Here is a 22,338-nt window from a genome sequence, read left to right on the forward strand (position 1 = left end):
TTGCCCCCGATGCAGGCTGAGGGGACCCGTGCTCACCTTGTGGGTGGAAATCCCACTCCAGGACGGATCCCAGAGCGGGGAGCCCTCGCATGCTGGTTAGAAGCCCGGCCCGGCTGTGCGCATCTCTCTCGGAGCCGGGATCGCCCCACCGCGGGCGCGGCGTGTCCACGTGTCCACGTGCCCACGTGCAGGGCGCGCACCTGAGCATGCGCACACCTGGGGCCCCTCCCGGGCATAGCCAGGCAGGGCTGGCGTTTGCGCTCATGTGAGTGGGACCCCGGGCAGGGTGGCTACCCAGCTGGGCTAAGCCATTCCTAGTTTCCGTGAGGGGTTTGTGGACTGAGAAAGAAACTTTATTCTCCAAGAGTTCGTTTCAATAGAAAACACTTACTAGCCCGTATTGTTCCTCCATTATGGGAAGCCATAAACAATTTTCTATTGTGATAAAAAATATACTTCACAAATACCACTTAACCGTTTAAAAAATTAAAATTATTTTTTTCAATTACAAGTGTCATTCAATATTATATTATATTAGTTTCAGGTGTGTAGCACAGTGGTTAGACCAGTGGTTCTCAACCTTGGCTGCACATTAGAATCACCTGGGAATCCTTTTAAAATCCTGATTTCTGGGCCTCATCCTCCTGAAATTCTGTTTCTTTGTTACTAATGTTGTGGCCCCACCCCATAACAAAGAAACAGAATTTCCAGAGGATGAGGCCCAGAAATCAGGATTTAAAAAAGATTTCCAGGTGATTCTAATGTGCAGCCAAGGTTGAAAACCACTGGGTTAGACATTTATATAACTTACAAAGCGATCCCCCCAGTGAATCCAGTACCCTCCTGGCACCATCCATAGTTATTACAACATTCCTGGCTTTATCTCCCTCCTATCTGGACTTCACATCCCTGTGACTATTTTTATAATCCCTTCCCCCTTTTCACCCATCCCCACCCCACAACCCTCCGTTGGTTTCCTGTATCTATGAGTGTTTCTGTTTTGTTCGTTTATTTTGTTCTCTAGATTCCACATGTAAGTGAAATCATATGGCATTTGTCTCTCTCTGTCTGACTTACTTCACTTAGCACAGTAACCATTTTTAAGTGTATAATTTGGTGGTGTTAAGAACACTTACATTGTTGTGTGACCATGAGACCATCACCACCATTTCCAAAACTTTATTATCTGAAGCAGAAACCCTGTACCCATTAAGCAATTGCCCATTCCTGCCCCCCAGCCCCTAGTAACTTCTATTCTACTTTCTGTCTCTATGCGTGGCCTATTCTAGATACTCCACATAAAGGAATCATACAATACTTGTTCTTTTGTGTCTATCTTTTTTCACTTAGCATAATGTTTCAAGGTGCAGCCATGATTAAGGAAGATTTTAAACGTTCAGTGGTCATAGAAAATTCTGACATTGTAATAATTTGAAAAAAATTATTGCCCTGACGATAACTGACATTTACTTAGCACTTACTATGTGCCAGGCACTGTGCTTTAAAAATCCTTCTGAGACCAACACAATAAAAAGGTTAGTATTTATCAATTTCATGTTTCAGGTGAAGAGGTTAAGGATTTAGTGAGAGTAAGCCAAATCAGTAAAAGGGTTGAGTCAGTCAACTGGCTCTGGGTTGAAATACTTCCTAAACTCCTGCCAGTCTGATTAGTCTTTCCTTGTTCTCTTTGTTCATTGCACCTCTGTTTGAACCTTTAAATTAGCACCTACTACAGACTCTTGGGTATTAGACTTACTTGTGTGTATGTCCTGTCTGCCTGACAGGATGAGTTCCAGAGAAGAGACACCGTATCGTTCATTTTTATCTCCAGGGCTCAGCACTGTGTTGGCATGTCGCAGGTACTCAATAGATGCTTGTCGAACTGACGGAAGCATCTTAGCATGAGTGCCACAGAGTTAGACTGTATGAAGAGCACTCGCCATACTCTTATTTATTTAATCAAGGCTTTTAAAACCACGAAGTGACTTGGCTTGCTTCCTGGAAATCACTCCACCTGCTCTACCACTCTGTTCCAGCTCCCCCCAGGGGACGTAGGAAGAAAAATTAAAACCACAGACCCTTGTCGCCATAATACTGGTTTTTCCACTGTGGTTGCTGTTTGAGAGTTTCGTTCTTCCAGCTTTTAAGGATAGACTTGACTAGGAGTCCAAGCAAATATAATTAAAAGCACATTTTCCTATTTATAACTTTCCTGTAACCAGAGGAAAGCTGCCATAGGCCTCCATGCCCCTGACACGCATGACCAATAGATTATACTCTGGCTGTGTTTTCACGTGGATATTAGGGAATCTCATTACAGAGTGACGTACTCACCCACACAAAGAGGCATAGGGAACAGCAGTACCAGGGGGATAGGCAGTACCACGGGGGAGAGACAAAGAGAATGAGAGTGAACATATGAAAGGATGTCCTTTACCTTTGAGTCCTAAACACTGTGTCCTCCCCGGCTATGGAAGAGGTTTTGCAGAAAGAGTCAGTTATGACATGTGTTGGTTTCAAGACAGGGACATAGATGTTGTTAAAAAATGGCCCAACTGACTCACTGTGATGCATGGAATTATGAATAAATACATCCTAAGACCTTCTTCCCAGGAACTGTTCCAAAGATGGCATTTCTTCTCTTTTCCTAATTGAGGTTGGTGTAAAGGGATGGAGTGTAGCCTGATGTATGGAGAATTACACTCAGGAACCACTATGCACCATAGAGGCCCTCTGCAACTATTTCCCAAACCAAATTTGACTCCAGGGGTTGCCTCTCCCTTCAGAGTCTGCCCCTGGTTAATAGGGCTGTCGGTCAAGTTCTACACATTCTTTTCCTCTTGGGGAACACTTTAGCCTCTTGGCCCTGCCCTACTCACCTGCATTCAGGTAAGTCAGAGCTGCCGCCTAATCCACACTCAGATATTAGTCAATGATTAAAATATTGGCTGACGAGAGACTTGCAGGTCAGGGCATTTTTCATTTATTAGGAAGCTGGAAGAATGAAAACCCTCATAGACTCAAAAGAAAGGGAAGTTCTGGCTTCTTGGCAAATGTGTGTGTGAAACGCTCAGGTGGGAGAGATTATCTGGGGAGTCTTGAAACAGACCACAACAGGCTCCGAGGGAAGCGTCTATGACAGCCAGGAATGAGAACTGGTTTTAACCTCTGGTCAGCAGCTTGGTTATTGAGATTCTAAAGATATTTATAAACCAAGAACTGTGGTCCTAAAGGTTTGGTGGGGATTTATCAGGTAAAGAAGTGGAACAGGGCAGCATTGGGTGGCAAAGGGTGGGAGTTAGGGGTGTTTATGTGCATGTGAGTGCCTGTGTGAGTGCCTGTGTGAGTGCACACACATGTGAGTGTTGTGTGAGTGTTGTGTGAGTGTATGTGCATGTGTGTGTGTGTGAGTGTGCAGATCATGTGTTGGTGGTGTTGGGGTGCAGGTATTGAGAAATATTAATGTGTGCTTGTGGAACAGAATTGAACAGAGGAGAGGCTGGGAGATTGGGTGGGCAGAAGATAAGCCTGAAAATTAAAACAGTCTTTTTAGCAATGCTATACATGTTGAGAGAGTAATTATTTGATCAAATAAGAAAGTCCATAGTTGTAAATTGCTCCCTTGCTTAGGAGCCTGCCCTGGCTTTTGCCCACAGGATAAGCAGTTGGCTCTAATTCATCTCATTTTATCTCTCCTCTTTCCTGTTCAGCTCCACCAACTACCCTCTGCTTTATCCTCAGCTTCTAACATACATCCCACTCTTATTACATGAATTTCCCTGAGAACAATGCCTTTCTATTCAAACCCTCCCCAGCCCAGGTGGCCTCCCCAGCTGGGTCTTCCCCAGTGAGTTAATCTCTCACACCCGCCTTTTCTGAATCTGGCAGCCATTTTCAAAGACTGCTGGTGGGGGTGTGAATTGGTGCAGATTGAAAAAAAAAAATCAAGAGCCTCATAAATGATCATATGCCACAGGGAGTTCTCAAAGGACTAACATCTGAAAAGCGGCTTACCCTCATTAGTAATCAGTGAAATGCAAATTAAAGAAAATTAGATTAATATTCAGATAGTATTTCCACCTCGGAAATTGCAGAAATGGAAAAAATGGTTAGAGTTGATGAGGGTACGAGGAGTATAAGTTGGTAAAATCTTTGGGAGGACACTTTGGCAATGTGAATCCAAGAAATAGACATACCAGTTGTTGGAGCACCCTATGTCTAGAAATTTATCACAAAGTAATGATGGAAAACACAATATCTACTTATGAGTATGTTCTTGGCAGCAATATTTCATAGGAAAAACTCAGATGCTATCTAAATGTCCAATAACAGAGGGAAAAAAAAAAAGTCAAAATAGTAGAGTAACGTAAGTGTGGGTATAGCCACATTGAACACCACGCGGCCATTAAAACGATGGGAACTATTTAGTAATGGACAATGTGACTGTGTCCTAGTGTTAGAACACTGCACAAGAAAGACTATGTCTGATATGGTTCAGGGAGGCGACATTGTGCTCCTCCAAAACATATATTAAAGTCCTAATCCCTGGTACCTATGAATGTGATTTTATTTGGAAATAAGGTCATTGCAGATGAAATTAGTTAAGATGAATGAGGTCATACTGGGGTAGAGTGTCCTTATCCAATATGACTGGTGTCTTTATAGGAAAGAAGAGAAATAGACAGAGAAGAAGACTGTGTAAAGACAGATGTGAAGACAGAGGCAGACATTAGAGTTTCAGAGCCACAAGCTAAGGAAAGCCAGGGACTACCGGAAGCTGGAAGCTGGAGAAAGGATCTTTCTCTAGATCCCATAGGGAGAGAGCAGGGCCTGCTGACAGCTTGGTCTCAAACGTCCAGCTTCAGAACTGAGAGAGAATAAATTTCTGTTGTTTCAAGACATCCAAGTGTGTAGTAATTTGTCACAGCAGCCCTAAAAAACTAATACACCCATATGTCAGATATTACTATAGACAAGCATCATTGATTCAGTTATTTCTGAGTTCATTACAAATGAGTTATTTCTGGATCATTATAAATGATTCTGTTATTTCTGCGTTCCAAGTTAGAGGGGACACAGCCAGTCACCCCCACCTCAGCGCAGATTTGTATGGAGACTGGTGTCCCTGCGGGCTGGACTCACCTCCCAGTGGTGAAGGCCTGGGTGGCATTTCGGGCAGTGCCCATCCCTGCTCACTACAGAATATGTCTTACTCTGATCTATTCTGGGGGGAGGGCTGTCAGAGTGCGTTGATGTAAATTCCAAGTGCCCCAGAGGACTTCTGTGGGTTTGGAGGTCCATAAGATTCCCATGGATGTGCCTTTGAGCCTCAGGGCCTTCTAGGATGGGGGAGGGTCGTGGCTACTTTGCCTGTATTTGTACTAAAATAGTTGAGACCCCGATGGGTCATGGTACAGTCCTTTCCCAACACTGGGTCTAGCAGTATCAGCATTATTAGTTGAGTTTACCCGACCCACTTCACTAAGCCTCACTATCTTTCTAGGCTGATTTCCATTGCTTGCTTTCCTGGGGGACAATTGAGTTGAATCTGCTTATTCTGTTTCATAAATCTTTTTCCACTTAAAGCTGCTCCTCCTTAGAAGTGAATTCAGCTTGTCCCACAGGGCCCAGGCCAGCACCTGTCTCTCCTAAAGCCCCTTTCTGTCTTGTGGGCCAGTGTTTGATTCACGAAGCACGCTGTCATGTGTAGTACGGCCTGAGTGTAGTTAGAGAGATGCTTTGTCCCCCCAGACGCTGGGTTCCCCATACTCGGATTAGATGAGTGGTAGTCTCACCCAGATAGCTCACCTGTGATATCTCCTCCCGCCTTTTTAGAGTTGGGGCATAGGTGACAGTTGTTTTCTGAAGGGGACACCCTCCTTGGAGCTTCTGCTGGTGATTGTCTGGGGATGGCCAGTGCGTCAAACCACGTTTCCAAGGAAGCTGATCACATGACCCCAGTGTCTGCTGTTTATTCCTTCTCCTAAATTGTTCCAGAAAATAGTTGTCTTCTTGAGAAGAACCAATACACATCTCCCCCAAAATCAATTACACAATACAGTACAGGTGTCAAGGCAAGTAACTCTGGTTCAGAACGACTTTGCCCTATTGGCCAGCTTCATATTTTGAGGATGATTCATATTGACTCATGTTTCTTTCCCGTATGTCCCAGAATTGCATTTTGTAACACCAGACGGGGATGCTAATTACACGTTCGAGTTCGCTCCCGCAGTGAATTCGTGATGACAGGTCTGGCAGTAATCAATGTATCTGCTACACTTGTAATGATTTAATGCGAATGCCATGGTTACTGCTTGGAATAAAAGTGAATGGGCTCTCGCCTTGTCTGGGGAGCTCAGTTGGTTGGAGCGTTGTCCCATATACCAAAACAGTTGCAGGTTTGATCCTGTCAGGGTGCCTACGGGAGGCAACTGATCAATACTTCTCTCTCATATGGATGCTTCTCCCCTTCTCTCTTCCATCCTCTTTCTCTAGAAATTAATTTAAAAAAATCCTCTGGTGAGGATTAAAAAACAAACAAACAAGCGAATGGGTTCTGCACATTTTAGGTAGGAGTCACAACTTGATCACCCAGAAGTACATTACAGAAACTTCCTGTATTTTTGACAAAGCCCAAGGTGGGCTTCCAGCAAGACCTGTGATTTCCCTAGCAACCTTTTCTTTGCAATGAGGTGCATAGTAGGCAACACCTGCCCTCGGGCCCAGCTTCAGAAATACCACTTCAGCAGAAGGGTGTGCTGGTTCAACTGGACACTAGGAAAAAATAATTATTTCACAATGAATGTGTCAGTCCACCCAGGAGTCAGAAGTCGAGCTATGAGCTCCTTCCCCCTGTGACTTGCTGCTGGGGCTGAGGCATGAAGGGGGCAGGCCCCAGGGCAGCAGTCCCACAGTGGACAGTCAGTGGTGGGTCCCCCATTCTTGCCCCTCAAGCAACCTCTAGAGTCAGCTCCTACACTGCCTTCCTCAGACTGATTCTCCCTCCACTGCAGCCGCCTATGGCTTGAGGATGAATGAGCAGGAGAGAAACCTCAGCACCGGCAAAGCTGCCTAAACCTTGGGTAGTGTGCTTTCCTTTCGCTGACTTGCGTGTGCCCGAAAGGCTGACAGCGGGTCCCACGGGGCTGGGCCATGAGGAGGGTGGGCATGGACCTGTTAGAAGGAGTGCAGTCCAGCGGATGAGCACAGGCCGGGCACTTCCCCACTGGGCACCTGGCCCCCTGACCCATCGCCAGCCCGATGGGCCTCACCTCCCTGGGAGACTCACAGTCCTCACCTTTCTCTTGCTTCTGCAGCATTTCCGGGTTACATGAAGAGAGAGAGCCACCCCTTTGTGTGGGTTTCCATCCTGTTAAGGAACCCACTACCGTTGGCTTGAGATGGTACGATTTTAGCTGCATTTTGAGTCTCTATTGATACACCTGGAAAGATCAGACTAAATGATCTGCCTCTTAAACATGTATGTGTCCCAAACGATTCTGCTTTCTACCCTGAGGTGCCTGGAGGAACCCTCGGTGATGGTGGGCTTCATGTGTCCAAGGTCCAGGCTCTGGTGCCCAGGTCTTGGTCAAACATGAGTCTGGATGTTGCCGTGAGGTCGTTCTGTAGATGGGATTAACACTGACAATTAGCTGACATCATGTAAAGGCCATGACCCTCGTAATGTGGATGGGCCTCATCTGATCAGTTGAAGGCCTCCAGCGCAAAACTGAGGATTCCTGGAAAAAAAGGAATTCTACCACAAGACCGTAACATAGAAGTCCTGTCTGAGTTTCCAGATGGCGGGCCTGACCTATGGATTTTGGACTTACCAATTACAATCACAGGAGCCAATTCCTTTCAAATCAATTTCTCTTTCATTCTCATATTCTCTATGTCTCCCCGCCCTCCCCCCCCCAAAACAAATATTCAGGTTGTTCTTTTTCAGTCTCTCCAGCTCTGAATTTGCTCAGAACAAATGGTGACATGTGAGGAGTGAAGAAGACATCATCTCTAGACCTGTTGGGTAGTATCTTATCCCAGGTACACTCACCCTCCCAGTGTCTTAAACACCAAACTCATTGTTCCCTCAGGGCCTTTGACCAGCTGTTCCCTCATCTAATCTAAGGCTCTCTCTCATCTTTGCACGATCATTCCTCCAGTTCTCTGTCCCCTCTACAGAGAAGTCCTCCCTCACCACTCGGGGAAAGCAGCTGTCCAGTATGCTGTCACAGCCCCCTATTCAAATGAATTAAATTTAATATCCTGCCCAGAAATGACGTTTTCTTGTATATTTCTTTACCTATTTGCCTAGTATCTTTCTCCTCTCACTAGAATTTCCTGAGAGCAGAGATGTGTCTGTCTTGTTCTCTAGTGAATTCTGAGAGCCCCAAATAGTGCCAAGTGCATTGGAGGCACTCCATGAATATTCATTAAGTAAATTGGTTCTCTAATTTGATTTTCCTTTAAAATTCAGGTAGTGGTATAATTATTGAAATAATCTTACTCATTTTTGGAAGATGATTATTTGTTTTGTTTTTGCCTGCAATAGTTCTAACTAGCTGCCCTGAGATATTTTTTCCTTTATTTGTTCTAAACATGCCTTCTTTCTGGCTTCAAAGGCTGCCCCTGGTCCCTAAAGCCCGGGTCTTAGGGAGTCCGCTCGTAGTCACCCTCTCTATACCTTTCGTGACTTAAAAGCTTGCCCTACTGTCTCAAATTAGCTCTCGCCTTCCTAGACATAAGAATTTTATCTTCCAAGCTTCTATTTATGAAACCAAAATAAATTCATTATTTTCATCATCTTGGCCTTTTTAAATCTCTGTCACATCTTTTTAAATATTATAATTTGAGTTTCTATGTTTAGGAGAAATGATGAACTTTCTCATGCCTCGATTCAGGGGACATAAAAAAATGTCCCTTTCAATCCTTTGGGGAAGACTTGACATACATGTTTATTTTCCCTGTCCCAAGAGACTCACCTTACCACCTCGTACCCAAAGGATAAATTAAGATGAGTGAAAAGATGGTGGAAGCATGATCGAGAAAAAACCCCTTGTGTTCTCTTCCTGGTAAAACTGCTTTGAGCTGTGGTCATTACGGGCATCTTGAGCTGTTTGAGGAGGGGACGGTGGGTTGCTGGTAGGAAGGAGTCTTCAGGCACAGGAATTATTTAGCCCAGGCTTCACTGAATTCGAGGCTTTCAGAGGGACCAAGGAAAGATGGGCATATGCTAAGGATTACTCACCTAATACTTGCTTTAAAGAGTTAGTTTTCATACATAGGTTCCTTTGGGAGGAGACAAACCCTTTCTCAAAAAATAATACAATGACTTTCTTTTCTCTGTGTTCTGGTAAGTCCATCATGCCATGTTATCACGAACAAATTAGATGTAGTTTCTCCAACATACCTCTCCTCCTGTAACTCCCTCTTCTTCCCTCCCCTGTCTCTCTACCCTCCATTCATTTCACAAGCATTGCCTGATGCACAATAAAGCCCCAGTCCTCCTGGAACTCACCCATCTCCATGGCCGTGCGTTTGTGGGAGGGAAGTGAGCATGTCCTGGCTCAAATGCTCTTGTTGCAGACAGTAAACCCCGGACTTGCTGGCTCACCCTTAAACATGTGTTTGTTAAGAACATTCAGAAGTGCTGATTGTCAAGGGACTTGATGACATTCTCCCTGTACTGGTTGGACCACGTTGGTAAAGCAGCATGACAAGATCCAATGGCATAATGCTTTCTAAATGGACTGGCGTGCCACGGCTGTGGCTGTGGATTGGCCCTGAGAACTGCTGAGGAGCAGAAAGGTTGGGTGTTAACTGGCATAAAGGCTTCACTGAAAACGGATGAAAAGAAAATGCCTTCCCACTGGTAACAGAAGACCAGAAAGTGGGGGTGATAACTCAGGACGACAGCTCTTAAAACACACGGAGCACATTTAGGAAGGTCCGCACTTCCAGGCAGTGCTGAGCCCTGGGATCTAATTCACTGGCCTGGGCCCATGTGTCCATCATCCAGTGTTACTTCCTCATTCCGAATAAGGCTCAGAATACGCTCTGGACATCGCTGGACTCTGTCCACATTTTACCAAGCTGTGTGTACATTAAACCAAAACGTGAAGCCAATATCCATGAAGCACTTTAAGAAAAATGGGAGAGGAGCGGAGTGTGTGGCCAAGGAAGGTTAACAATGGGTGCATCTATATAATACCTGTCTTGGAGGAGGGGCTGTATCTTCACAGCTTTGGAAAGATTATGTTCCCAAGGGATGTACACTTCAGGGCTTGGAACTTTCTTTGCCGAAAGCTGATAATTGCTTCTAAGAGAATCGAGTGGAACAAAACACAGAAAAGCACTTTTAGGATAATTAAAACTATTTTGGATTTTTTATTTATCAATCTGGTTTCTAATATAATTTTAGTTAAATGAAAGAACATTCACAAAGAATATTAGGCATACATACATAATTTCCTTCTTTCATTCTAGTTTACATGCTGTTGCTTTTAGAGAGTGAAATTTTGTGTTATTTCACAGGAATGGGACCCTCATTGACTTTACAGAAAGTATATTTACGCCAACTTTTCACAACGCTAACCTCCATAGTCACCATGCTCACTGGAAAAATGGAAAACGCGAAGAAAGAAAACTTAGACTGAGCGACAGTGGGAACTGTCTCGGCCTACGTGAGAGGGGCCTCCGTGTTCTCACGGCCATCCAGAGTCCAGCACTGACTAGCAGTAAGCCAAGGCTTGAGAATGGTGCAGGCCGTCCACAGACCTGTTCTTAAAGAACGTTTTCATCTGGAAAATAAACTTGTGAATGCATGTTAGACATGAATACCTCGGTGCCCCTCTGCCTTTATTCCTCTGACAGTCTGTGCTCAACGGGAGTTAACCAACTTTTCAACTCTGCTTTACCATCGGTTTACGTACCACTTTTATCTAAAAAATACTGCTGGGCAAGGAATAGGATGTTTCCAACGTTATCATGCAGAGCCAGCAGGCTACGCAAAAAGTCACACTTGTTGTTCGTATTATCTTACTTAGAAGCCAGTTAATCACACCGAGGGCGGGGGTAAACTGCAGGCGGATGAGTGGGAATTTAGGGTTTTATGCACTCGAAGTCCTGATTTCTCTGTCTCTGTCCGGGCTGTGTTGCCTCTCGCAGTGTTGACAGTTGGCCCCTTGGCACTCTACCTGACGAATAGTTTAGCAGTTGGTTGTGCAGCGATGCCCTGCATATCTCCACCTTCCCCGACATGGCCACGTTGTTTCTTTGGATCTGACTTACAACCACAACCCGGAAAGCACGTCTTCTACTAGGCTCCGTTGACTCTGGCCCTTATATTTGGGTTTCCAAGTATTCTCCCGTCAGGAATCGGGGCCCCTCACAATTGTCTTATAAAGTCAGTAAAACAGCTCTAACTTAAATATAGGCAAAGGAGGACAGAGGTTCAGCGACTTGGCAAAAGCACAGAGCAAAGCAGGGAGAAAGAGGAAGGGTTGGGCCTCTGTCAGCTGACTCTCAGGGTCCTCACTCCCCAAATGTCATTTAAAAAATGGTGCCCATTGTTTTTTAGTCCAAATTGGCAAGCCTCACTATTATCGTTTCTCACTGATTTCAGGATCAGCTCGTTCTCCTGGGATGGCAGTTTGTGACCTATATTTGGCTGGTTAACTGGAATTCAATGAATAATTCGATTTGATAATTTGCTGCCTTTCTTTTTGAAAACTACTTGGTAGGGTGATGAAAAGGAGCACATATGAGGAGGTTCAAACCAGGTGCTAATCATTTGGAGGTGTGAGACCTAAAGCAGCCATGAGCATGTTCACACTGGAAGAACAAGAGGAAGGCTAGAAAAGAACTGATCCTGTTATAGAGGGAAATCGAAGCCTCTTATTGACCTTTCGCTGACACTCTGCTTTCATATCTGGTAGCTGTAGCTGTTTCCTCAAGTGCCTTCTCTGATTCGGCTTGTGTCTTTGTGCCCATCTCTCAGCTGGCACCTGGTGGTTCAACAGATGTTCAACCATAACATGAAAATCTCTTCGGCTTGTACCAATTCTTTTCCCCGTGCCCCTCAATTCCTGCTCCTGTTAGCAAAGGTGGCTCATTTATCAAATGCAGGCAACAGGACATTTTCCAACAAGGGCACTCACTCCAAACTCTTGTTCCCAGCTCTTCAGTAAAAACTTCATGTAATTCTCTTGACTTGAGCCATTGGTTGAAAGCCACAAGGAAAAATGTAGTCCTATACAGAAGGGCCAGAGAAGAGCTTAACTATAAAATAACTTCTCACCTTTGGAGCTAGCTTCCTTGAGCTCTATGGAATGTTATCTTGAGAGCTTAGAATGGCACTGGTTTTACGTTCATTCAAAGTCCCTACTGCTGGCTTCTCAGACATAGGTGCTTGCTTTATACATAGAAGCCATTTCCTGCACAAGCAACATTAAGCCCAGCCTGTGACTGTAAACCGGCCTCTTGTTTTAAAAAATGGTTTTGTGGTTTTATTTTGTCTGTTCTTATCATGTAAAGATGCATTACCGCTGGCCTTTTGTGCTTGACTGCTGATGCATTGGGATGGAAGATGTTGCGATTCTGCGGAATATGGCTGCGAAGCAAGATTAGGCACCGCGCTTGGGCCCTGTGTCCGGCTGGCTAGGCTGCACTGTCCTGAACTTTCAAGGGAGGGAGCTGGAAAGAAGCTGGTTTCCTTTCTTCACATAAACAAGTTGTTAACCATTTAGAAAAGACTGGATAGAGGCGTCATAAACAGACTCAGGAGTTATTGTGAAGACCACAGTCCCAAAGAGAAGTCAGATCTCCAGCCTTCTTTTGGCACTTTAATTCCTTATCCACCTTTTTGTGTCCTGTCTGCTGGCCGGATTGTAACCCCTGTAAGGGCAGAGACGGTCATACCTCTGTCTGTCCTAAACATCCCAAATGATGGTGCTGTGGGAGACCCACTGATCCCGGGAGGCATTCCAGGGCCCTAGGTTTAGAAATTCGGTCAGAGAAGTGTTGGGTATTACTTTTAACATTTTATAGCAGGAAAGTGGAAAGAAGAGAGAGAAGAGAAAGGGTGAGAACATTTTCGTATCAGGGACTGTTTTGATTGTTTTAATTCCCTAACCATATGGGGGAACAGGGGAAGTGTTGAGACAATATATAGAGAATAAAGCTATCAAGGAAAATGCAAGAAATAACCAATCTGCATTATTTGTTAAGTACAAAGGTAATGCCTGTAAAATAGGTTTTTTTAAAAAAATCAGAAACATCTGTAATACAACGTTTAAAATTTTCTTTTTCAATTTGATAATACATAAAAGAGCCCCGAATGGAGACATCTTGGTTCAATCAATAGCCGTTGTTTTCTATGTCATTTGTAAATGTTACAGTGTTCTGATATTTATCATATGAAATACTTTTCATTTTTAATGTGATTTACAGAAGAGTGATTAAGACCCTTCTTAGTTTCATGAGAGGACCTGAGGTCAGCAACTGGAAAAAGGGGTTTGGATTCCCGTGTTGTTCTGTCACCGTGGCTTGAATGGGTTGTGTCTCCTATGGAATGTGCCAGTACTTGTGCCACGTACCTCTGGCAGCTATGGACAACATTTTCCTGACTCAGGAAATTGAGGTCCTCCAATAACTTCGGCATACCCAGTAAGTGGAAAAGTATGCATATACACAGGTAAACTAGAATTTCCATTTTACCAAGGCAGGCTATGAGAAAAATAGCATTGATACCTTTTTAACCTCATCTTACCTAGCAGGAGAAGGAAAACAAGTGGTCAAATATTGGAGTCTAAAATTTTTTTAAAAAGTATTAAGGATAAGAGCCTGAACTATACTGACCATAAATGGTAGTCATTCTAGAAATAACTTTTATGTAATCCTTTGTTAAATAAGTGAAATTATTTTTTAGATGCTCTAATAGGAGCTCTGTCCCATCGGTTTACATACTATAAATCTATTATTTTTTTTAATAAAATCAATGAGTTATTTGTTGGGATAATTGGTGAAAGTTCCTGACTAAAGTGAGGTGTGAAATGACTAGACAGATACTCTCTCTGAGAAGCAATTTTGGAGACCAGGTTTGTGGTGAACCAGAGCTTCAAATGTATCTGCCAAGGAAGATCGCTGAACCAACGCAGCATGTCTGTTTTAGATGGAGCAATACAGGGAGTAGATGTAAAACATGGCAGTGTTTTTCCCAAAGGACTCCAGAGTAGTAGAAATACAAATAGCAATCACAACTTGGCTTTATTGTGTTCGTTCACTGTCTGTTGTTTGTCACAGGGGCTTAAAAACTAGAGATTTAAAGCAAACTGAGAACCACTTAATTTATGCATTAGCCAGACAGCGTCCATATTCTTACTACAACTATGAAAGAAACAGAGCAAATGGATCATGACATGTGCCTCTAATCCTACAATGAGATGCTTACACATCCACGTAACATATCCCAGTATGTTGTAGGTAGAGCGGAGGAAAATCAGTGATAGGTACAGATACTGAACAGATCTAAGACTACAAACATAGAACAATATGATCTCACAGAATTCAATGAAAAATAAAACCAGCAATTCCAATGGGAAACTACTTGCCCTGGTACTTAATGCTTCTCTCCGTTGTGTTGATGATGATGTTACCTCACAGGTGCCATACACCTTCTTCCTTTGACTGCTTCAGGCAGGAACTCTGGGAAAATTGGCACAGGTTGAGGTCTAGTTGAAAACTGGCAAATCATAGGTTCTCTTTGCCTCTTTCTTTCCTTCTCCAATTTATAGGATACCAAAAAGAAACATTATATGAACATGAACTAGTAGCTACAATAGCCCATTAAAAGTTGACTACATGTGAAAGGAAAAGAATGCTGGAGGCCACGTGTCTGTGCATCAGCTTTCCTCAAGAAAAAATATGCACGTTCTAAGGGCTCTTAAAAATGTAGAAAACTTGCCCTGTTACCATGGATTTTTAGAACACCTCTAAACACGCACAAAATAGGACAGATTTTACCTACAAATTTCAACCATTGCTTAAACTCTAAAAGCATTTTTGTATTATTTTGTTTTGATACAGAAGGGAGAACTCAGCTATAAAGAAATATTAAAAAGTATTATTATATATTTTTTGTGTGTGACGATCAGTCTCAGGAATTTTCTGTTGCTTGCCTCCCCCAACTTGTGCTGATATTTTAAAGGATGTGCTCAAGAGTATGAAGCAGGGTGCTTTTGTCCCTTTCCCTTCCCCCTCCCTATCCCACAGCCAAAGAGCCACCCCTCAAATGAGCCATTCCTTTTTGCTCTCGTCAATGGTCTCTGTGAAGTTGGGGTCGTTGTTCATGATGGCAGCATCTGCGCTCTCTGCTGACTCTGCTCCCTTCGCTTCATTGGTGTGGTAGGTGCCCTTGTGACGGAACATGTAGCGAATGAGGAAGACCAAGGTGCAGAGAATGGTGAAAATCACCACAGCAATGACCCCTGGTGGAGACAGGACAAGGACTACAGGTTAAACTTAGTCTTACATATCCCACCAACACTTTTCCCCCACTTCACCATGGTTTCTTCAAACACTACCCTCTCCCATAAAAACACAAACCTCCAAAAACAATAACTGCAAAAACGAACAGAACTGAAGGAGAATTAGACCAATTTACGGACTTGGAGATTTCAACACTCTTCTCTCAGTAACTGATAGAACAACTAAACAGAAAATCAATAAGAATTTAGAAGATCTAAAAAACATGACCTAAGGAAACAACACTAAGCCTACACGACTTCCTTAAAATAGAGGAGGAGGAAGCCCTATTCAACTCACTTTATGGGGCCAGTATTATCCCGATACTAAACCCACGCATTATGAAACACATTATGAAAAAGAAAATCATCAAGCAATATTCCTCTTAAATAAAATTTAAAAATCAAACCTAGCAATATGTAAAAAATATATTATGATAAAGTGATGTTAATTCTAGGAATACAAGATTGGTTTTACATTAAAAAATAAAGCAATGTAATTTATCACATTAGGCAAATAAAGGAGAAAAACCATATGATAATCTCAATAGATGTAGAAAAAGCATATGGCAAACTTTGGAATTGGGATTAAGCAGCATCATACATATATAAGTTATACTCAGAGAGGCAGAAACACTTTTATGAAATAAGACAGAAGCAGGGAGAGAATATGGCAATGGGCAACAGGATTATCAATATTGATCCAAATATGAGGATTATCCCAGGAGAGTCTAATTATTCTACAGGTAGCCATGGTCAGAAGGAAAGACTGGAACAAATTAGATATTCTGGCTTATTAGTTTTCTGAAACTAGAACTGCACAGTCTTTCCAATTTTTGTAGTAAGCTACCCTGGACCATTTGGGACATGAGAGAATGAAAGTAAAAAAAGATAGGAGGGAGTAAGGACATGTCATGCCTATTGCCTCTCAGCTACTTACTTACATATTCAGATTTGGCTAGCTCACCATTATTCTTTTTTTACAGGTGTGCATTTAGAAAGTAGCCAGGTTACATTTCCACAGTTTATCCACATCCATACTTCATAATCTGAAGCCATATTTAAATAGCAAAATGATGCCCTGACCGGTTTGGCTCAGCGGATACAGCGTTGGCCTGCGGACTCAAGGGTCCCAGGTTCGATTCCAGTCAGGGGCATGTACCTTGGTTGCGGGCACATCCCCAGTGGGGGGCGTGCAAGAGGCAGCTGATTGATGTTTCTCTCTCATCGATGTTTCTAACTCTCTATCCCTCTCCCTTCCCTTCTGTAAAAAAATCAATAAAATATATTAAAAAAATAAATAGCAAAATGAATAATAAAAATCTAGACAACCTGTTTTTCCCCTGGACCATGATTTTATTGCTTCTGGCTGGCTGGCATGGCTCAGTGATTGAGCATTGATCTATGAACCAGAAGGTCATGGTTTGATTCCCAGCAGCAGCAAATGCCTGGGTTGCAGGCTCAGAGTGGGATGTGCAGGAGGCAGCCAATCAATGTTTCTCTCTCATCGTTGATGTTTCTATCTCTCTCTCCCTCTACCTGCCTCTCTGGAATTAATTAAAAAATATTTTTTTAAAATAAAAAAATGACTGCTCCCCACAGGTGAGAAGCCACAGGAAAGCCTGTTCTGTATGTCACCTACCTCCAATGATGGCCGAGTTTCTGTTGACTCCATTTCTTATAGCTTGGCCTTGTCCTGGGTTATATGGAAAATCAGCACTGGCTGCAGAGAAAGAAATGGAAAGTCAGGTCAGAGAGTGAGGTTTACCACTAATCCCAAGTAATGTGGCACCTGTCTTTTCATACAACTCTTTACTTCCCGTTTTCCCAAATGAGATGCCCATTTCAGGTGGACCCATCGTGCTGCTGCTTCCCAGGAGAACCACAGCAACATCCACCTCCATTCCTGCTGCTTTCCTTCACAGAGAAGTGCTGCAACTCCTTGGAGGAATATCAGAGACTCAAACTACCCGGGCTGCCTGCTCCAGTCCCGCTGACAGACAAGCTTACGGATTATAATACTTCAGTTTGGCTGAAACCTGCCTCCTGTCCACTTTTATCCCATTCACAACTGTGGCAGTGGCTGTACTCACAGACGAGCTTGTTAAAGTGCGCAGCATTACTTTAAAAAGCAATCACTTCTTGATATTAATATTTTACATGGCTCTAACAAAACATTGTACACTTCAGGAATATTTTATAAGGGAGTAATATTTCATGAGAGCTGAGAAGAATATTAATTATCTAATAAATATTCTCTTTCTTTCTTTCCCTATTATTAAAAATGTAAGAATCAGTTGTATTAAACTTAGCAACTTCTCTAAGATAAAGTAAATATAAAGCATGCAAAAGGCAAACATTAAGAAGTCTGTATATAGGTCAGGAGAGTTATTATCATTCATGTAAGATAATTTAAAATTAAAAAAAGATTTCATATTTGCTGGACTTCTGCTTGAGAAGTTACGCTTTAAGGTAAATCTTCCAATTGCAGCAGCTTCTCTGAAGGCAGATGACCTTAGTCCAGTGGTCGGCAAACTCATTAGTCAACAGAGCCAAATATCAATAGTACAACGGTTGAAATTTCTTTTGAGAGCCAAACTTTTTAAACTTAAACTATATAGGTAGGTACATTGTTATTAACTTAATTAGGGTACTCCTAAGGCTTAGGAAGAGCCACACTCAAGGGGCCAAAGAGCTGCAGGTGGCTCGCGAGCCACACTTTGCAGACCACAGCCTTAGTCTAACCAGAACCATGGCTACTGAATGGCACCAGTAAAAATAAGAAATTTATAATAGTTACTAGAGGCCCGGTGCACAAAAATTTGTGCACTCGGGGGGGAGGGGGGTCCCTCAGCCCGGCCTGTGCCCTCTCCCAGTCTGGGACCCCTCGGGAGATAATGACCTGCTGGCTTAGGCCTGCTCCCGGGTGGCAGAGGGCAGGCCCAATCCCTAGATGCAGCCCCTGGTCGGGCTCAGAGCAGGGCCAATTGGGGAGTTGGGGCGCCGCCCCCTGTCACGCACAGAGCAGGGCCAATCAGGGGGTTGGGGCGCTGCCCCCTGTCACGCACACAGCAGGGCCCATCAGGGGGGTTGGGGCTCCGTACCCTGTCATTTTTAGCAGGGCCCATCAGGGGGTTGAGGAGCTCCCCCCTGTCACTCAGAGAGTAGGGTCGATAGGGGAGTGGGGGCACCGTCCCCTGTCACACACAGAGCAGGGCGGATCAGCGGGTTGGGGCACCGCCCTCTATCACCCACAGAGCAGGGCCAATCAGGGGGTTGGGGCGCCGTCCTGTCACACTCAGGGCAGGGCTGATGGGGAGGTTATGGCTCTACCCCGTCACACACAGAGCAGGGCCTGTGTGGGGGGGGGTTGGGGTGCCACCCCCTGTCACACACAGAGCTGCAGGGCGATCAGGGGGTTTGGGCGCTGCCCCCTGTCACGCTGATCCCGGTGCTGGGAGGCATATTACCCTTTTACTATATAGGATAGAGGCCTGGTGCATGGGTGGGGCCGGCTGGTTTGCCCTGAAGGGTGTCCTGGATCAGGGTGGGGGTCCCCACTGGGGTGCCTGGCCAGCCTGGGTGAGGGGCTGAGGGCTGTTTTCAGGCTGGGGGTGACTGAAGCTCCCAACCGCTCCTTTTTCTTTTCTTTTTTTTTTTATTCTGGGCCAGCTTTACCTTGAGGCTTGGCTCCAGCTCTTAGGCCTCCGCGGCTGAAAGTAGGTTTCTGGCCTTTGCTTACAATGTTGCGATCCTGCTGACTGAAGTCCTGTGGTATTCGTTACAATGTTTCTTAAACTGCCAGCTCAGAGGCCTGCAGCGGCAGGCGGGGAATGTTGGTTTCCTCCATCACTGAGGCAACCAAGCCTCATGTTAGTTTCAAGCTGCCTGGCTGCCGGTCGCCATCTTGGCTGACAGTTAATTTGCATATCTCGCTGATTAGCCAATGAAAAGGGTAGCAGTCGTACGCCAATTACCACATTTCTCTTTTATTAGTGTAGATTTGGCATAATTAAATGTGTACACACTGATGAAATAGGTCTGTGTTATGATTTAGGGAATATCTTAGTAAGGACTCAGCTTTTTTTCTTTAAAAAAAGGCATTTAAAATATATGTTTTTATTGATTTTAGAGAGAGAGGAAGGGAGAGGGAGAGAGATAGAGAACCAGCAACCTTTTGGTGCACAGGATGATGCTCAACCAAGTAAGCCACACTGGCCAGGGCAAGATTTGGTTATTAACACAACCAAATATAGACTACAATTCAAAGCACAAGAATTGCTTTTCAAGGAAGAAAGCTTATACCTTCACCTACCTCCAATGATGGTGAAGGTCTTTTGATGTTGTAACAACTCACTCTGGACACCATTTAGCCCATGTCCTAAAAACATCATCCAGCTTGAATGTGGCCTGGCTGGGATCAGAACCCAGGTAGGGTTAACTCCACAGTCAATAAACTTCCCTATCCTGCCTTTTAGGGCTGTGGGGGGACAGACATGGGGGCTGTGGAGGAAGTCAGGCCTCTGACAGTTCAGTCTGGGCAGGGCCTATGAGAGGAAGAGCCTTTTATAGGGGATGGGTGAGAAAAATTTGTTTTGTTTTAGACATGTCAAGTTTGAAGTGTCTACAGGACACTCAGGCAGAGAGATTTGCTTACTGGATATTTTGTGAGTTGGGTCATATTTCTCATCTCCTTTTGAAAATACACAGAAATCTTCTGTCCTCCTATAAATAATCTGAATCTTTAAACTATATTAAGTATAGTGACAAAAACTCACAGTGGTAATTCAGTTATTCTACTAGAGGCCTGGTGTATGACAGTTGTGCACTTGGTGGTGGGGAGAGGGGTTCCTCAGCCTGGCCTGCACCCTTTCGCAGTCCTGGAGCCCTTGGGGGATGTCCGCAGTCAGACATCCTTAGCGCTGCCGCCACTGTGCTCGCCAGCCCTAAGGCTGGCTTGTGGCTGAGTGGCACTCCCCTTGTAGGAGCGTGCTGACCACCAGTGGGCAGCTCCTGCATTGAGCGTCTGCTCCCTGGTGGTCAGTGCACGTCATAGCCACCAGTAGTTCCTCCGTTCGGTTGATTTGCATATTACCCATTTATTATATAGGATTGTGTGATATTCACAAGACTATGAAATTGGTTGCTCTTTTGCTTCAGGTGATGTGGATGGTAGAACATAGCATAGTTTCTCTCTGCTCCAAAGCCTGCTCCATGGCTTTCCATCCTTGGCCACAAAACTGCCTTAACATCGATATTTAGAGATATTGACATGTTTTCCCTGGTTCTCTTGAAGTTATTGACATAAGCATTAGTGGAAGGTGTGGATGTGACCTGAGATGACCCGAGGAGGAGAGCCAGGAGAGAATATTTATAAATATCCTAGGTTTGTCTTTGGTATAAAAATCTGAACTCTTTGGCAAATGGAGCAAAGCTTCCCTTGAGCTGAATTTCTCTCCTGCCTCTTCCCTCATGGAGCCACCACATTCCCTACTCAACAGTCTAGGCACACGGATTCCTGGTGCTTCTGGTTGATGTGCCTTTGCTCATCCACATGGCACTCTCTGTCTAGACTTCTGGTTTGCCTTTCCTCTCTTTGTCCATGAAATCCTATGTCTTTCCTGAAACTATCCCCAACCACCTCTTTTCAACGGCTATCATCGTAATTCTTGTCACTCCTTATGCAACAGTCACCCTCTTAAAGTCAGGGGCCAGTCTTAATTATGTTTGCAGTCCCAATGACAAACAGTGCAGACAAGAAGCAGAGTTAATTGGATGCTCGTTGACTGGTGCAATTAAAATCAGTCCATTAAGAGGTGTGTAAATGTTTGTGTAGCCTCTTCTGATAATAAAGACTCCCACGCAGATATAATTTTGAGTCAGCTGCCTACACCCAACCCAACCCTTAAAGCAAAGCAGCATTCTTATTCTTCCCAATAAAGGCAATGAACATATAGAATACAGAGAGGCTACTAATGATTCCTGTGTCCACCAGCCTTTGGAGATTAGCTGAGAACAATCAGTGGAAAAGCCTCAGGTACAACGGAAGTCCTCATGAAACTAAGAGCAGGGTTCTGTTTTTTTTTTTTTTTTTTTTTTTTTTTTTTTTTTTAGCATGAGCATCCCCATTTTCATGGCTTTATTGATAACTTAAGCCTGGTTGTCTTAATGCATGTGAGAGCTCACTCCCTTGAGGCAAATTCACATTATTTTGGTGAGCAGAGTTATGGCTATTTTAATAGATACATTCCAAATTATTTCATCTCATCTGTCCTTCCCCTTGGGGACCAAGAGCCTCTTGGAAATGCACATAGAGAAACATGGATACCAAGAAATACGCTGGGACCAGACCACAGAACCCATCCATGGCACATGCTCCGCTCTGTGGCTAACTTCCCAAGGTTTGCTAGAACACAGCAATTTCAGTGGTACTGGAGTATCACGGAGCCGATATTTTAGAAAATGTCACGAGTAGTTCAAAATAGACTTTAGATATTAACAGTCTCAAGACCAGATTTGCATCAAACAGGCAAAGGCTATTTTCAATACACTTTTTTCCGGGATCCCCAAATGACACTGTGTGAGGATGGCCACCAAAGCGTGGCGCTGTTCCAGCTCTGATTTAGAGTCTCACAGCACCGTGTGCATCTCTGCTTATCTCCCCGGCTGTTCGTTCATTCTACCCATAGACCATGCTTCCTTTGTACCACACAGAGAGTAGCTCTTCTCCCCTCCCCCACCAGCAGAGGACAACAGAACAGATTCCTGCAGGAACTGAGGACTAGAGAGTTTCCACCATTGAACGTGCTCTTGAAAT

The 22,338-nt window shown here is 44.1% G+C and overlaps 1 protein-coding gene across 1 annotated transcript in view; it reads right to left on the reverse strand.

The window, feature by feature from the left end:
• Positions 1 to 10,371: 10,371 nt before the first annotated feature.
• The window catches only part of CNTNAP2 (contactin associated protein 2), a 1,817,652-nt gene continuing 1,805,685 nt past the window's right edge, over positions 10,372 to 22,338 (reverse strand). Inside the window, exons 23-24 of the mRNA XM_036328432.1 lie at positions 17,164 to 17,244; positions 10,372 to 15,485 (exon numbers count right to left, since the gene is read on the reverse strand). Coding sequence (XP_036184325.1) covers positions 15,286 to 15,485; positions 17,164 to 17,244 — 281 coding nt within the window. The 3' untranslated portion in view covers positions 10,372 to 15,285. The remainder of the gene's footprint in view (positions 15,486 to 17,163; positions 17,245 to 22,338) is intronic.

The sequence above is a fragment of the Myotis myotis genome, unplaced genomic scaffold (assembly GCF_014108235.1).
Source record: "Myotis myotis isolate mMyoMyo1 unplaced genomic scaffold, mMyoMyo1.p scaffold_m19_p_11, whole genome shotgun sequence".
Lineage (NCBI taxonomy): Eukaryota > Metazoa > Chordata > Mammalia > Chiroptera > Vespertilionidae > Myotis > Myotis myotis.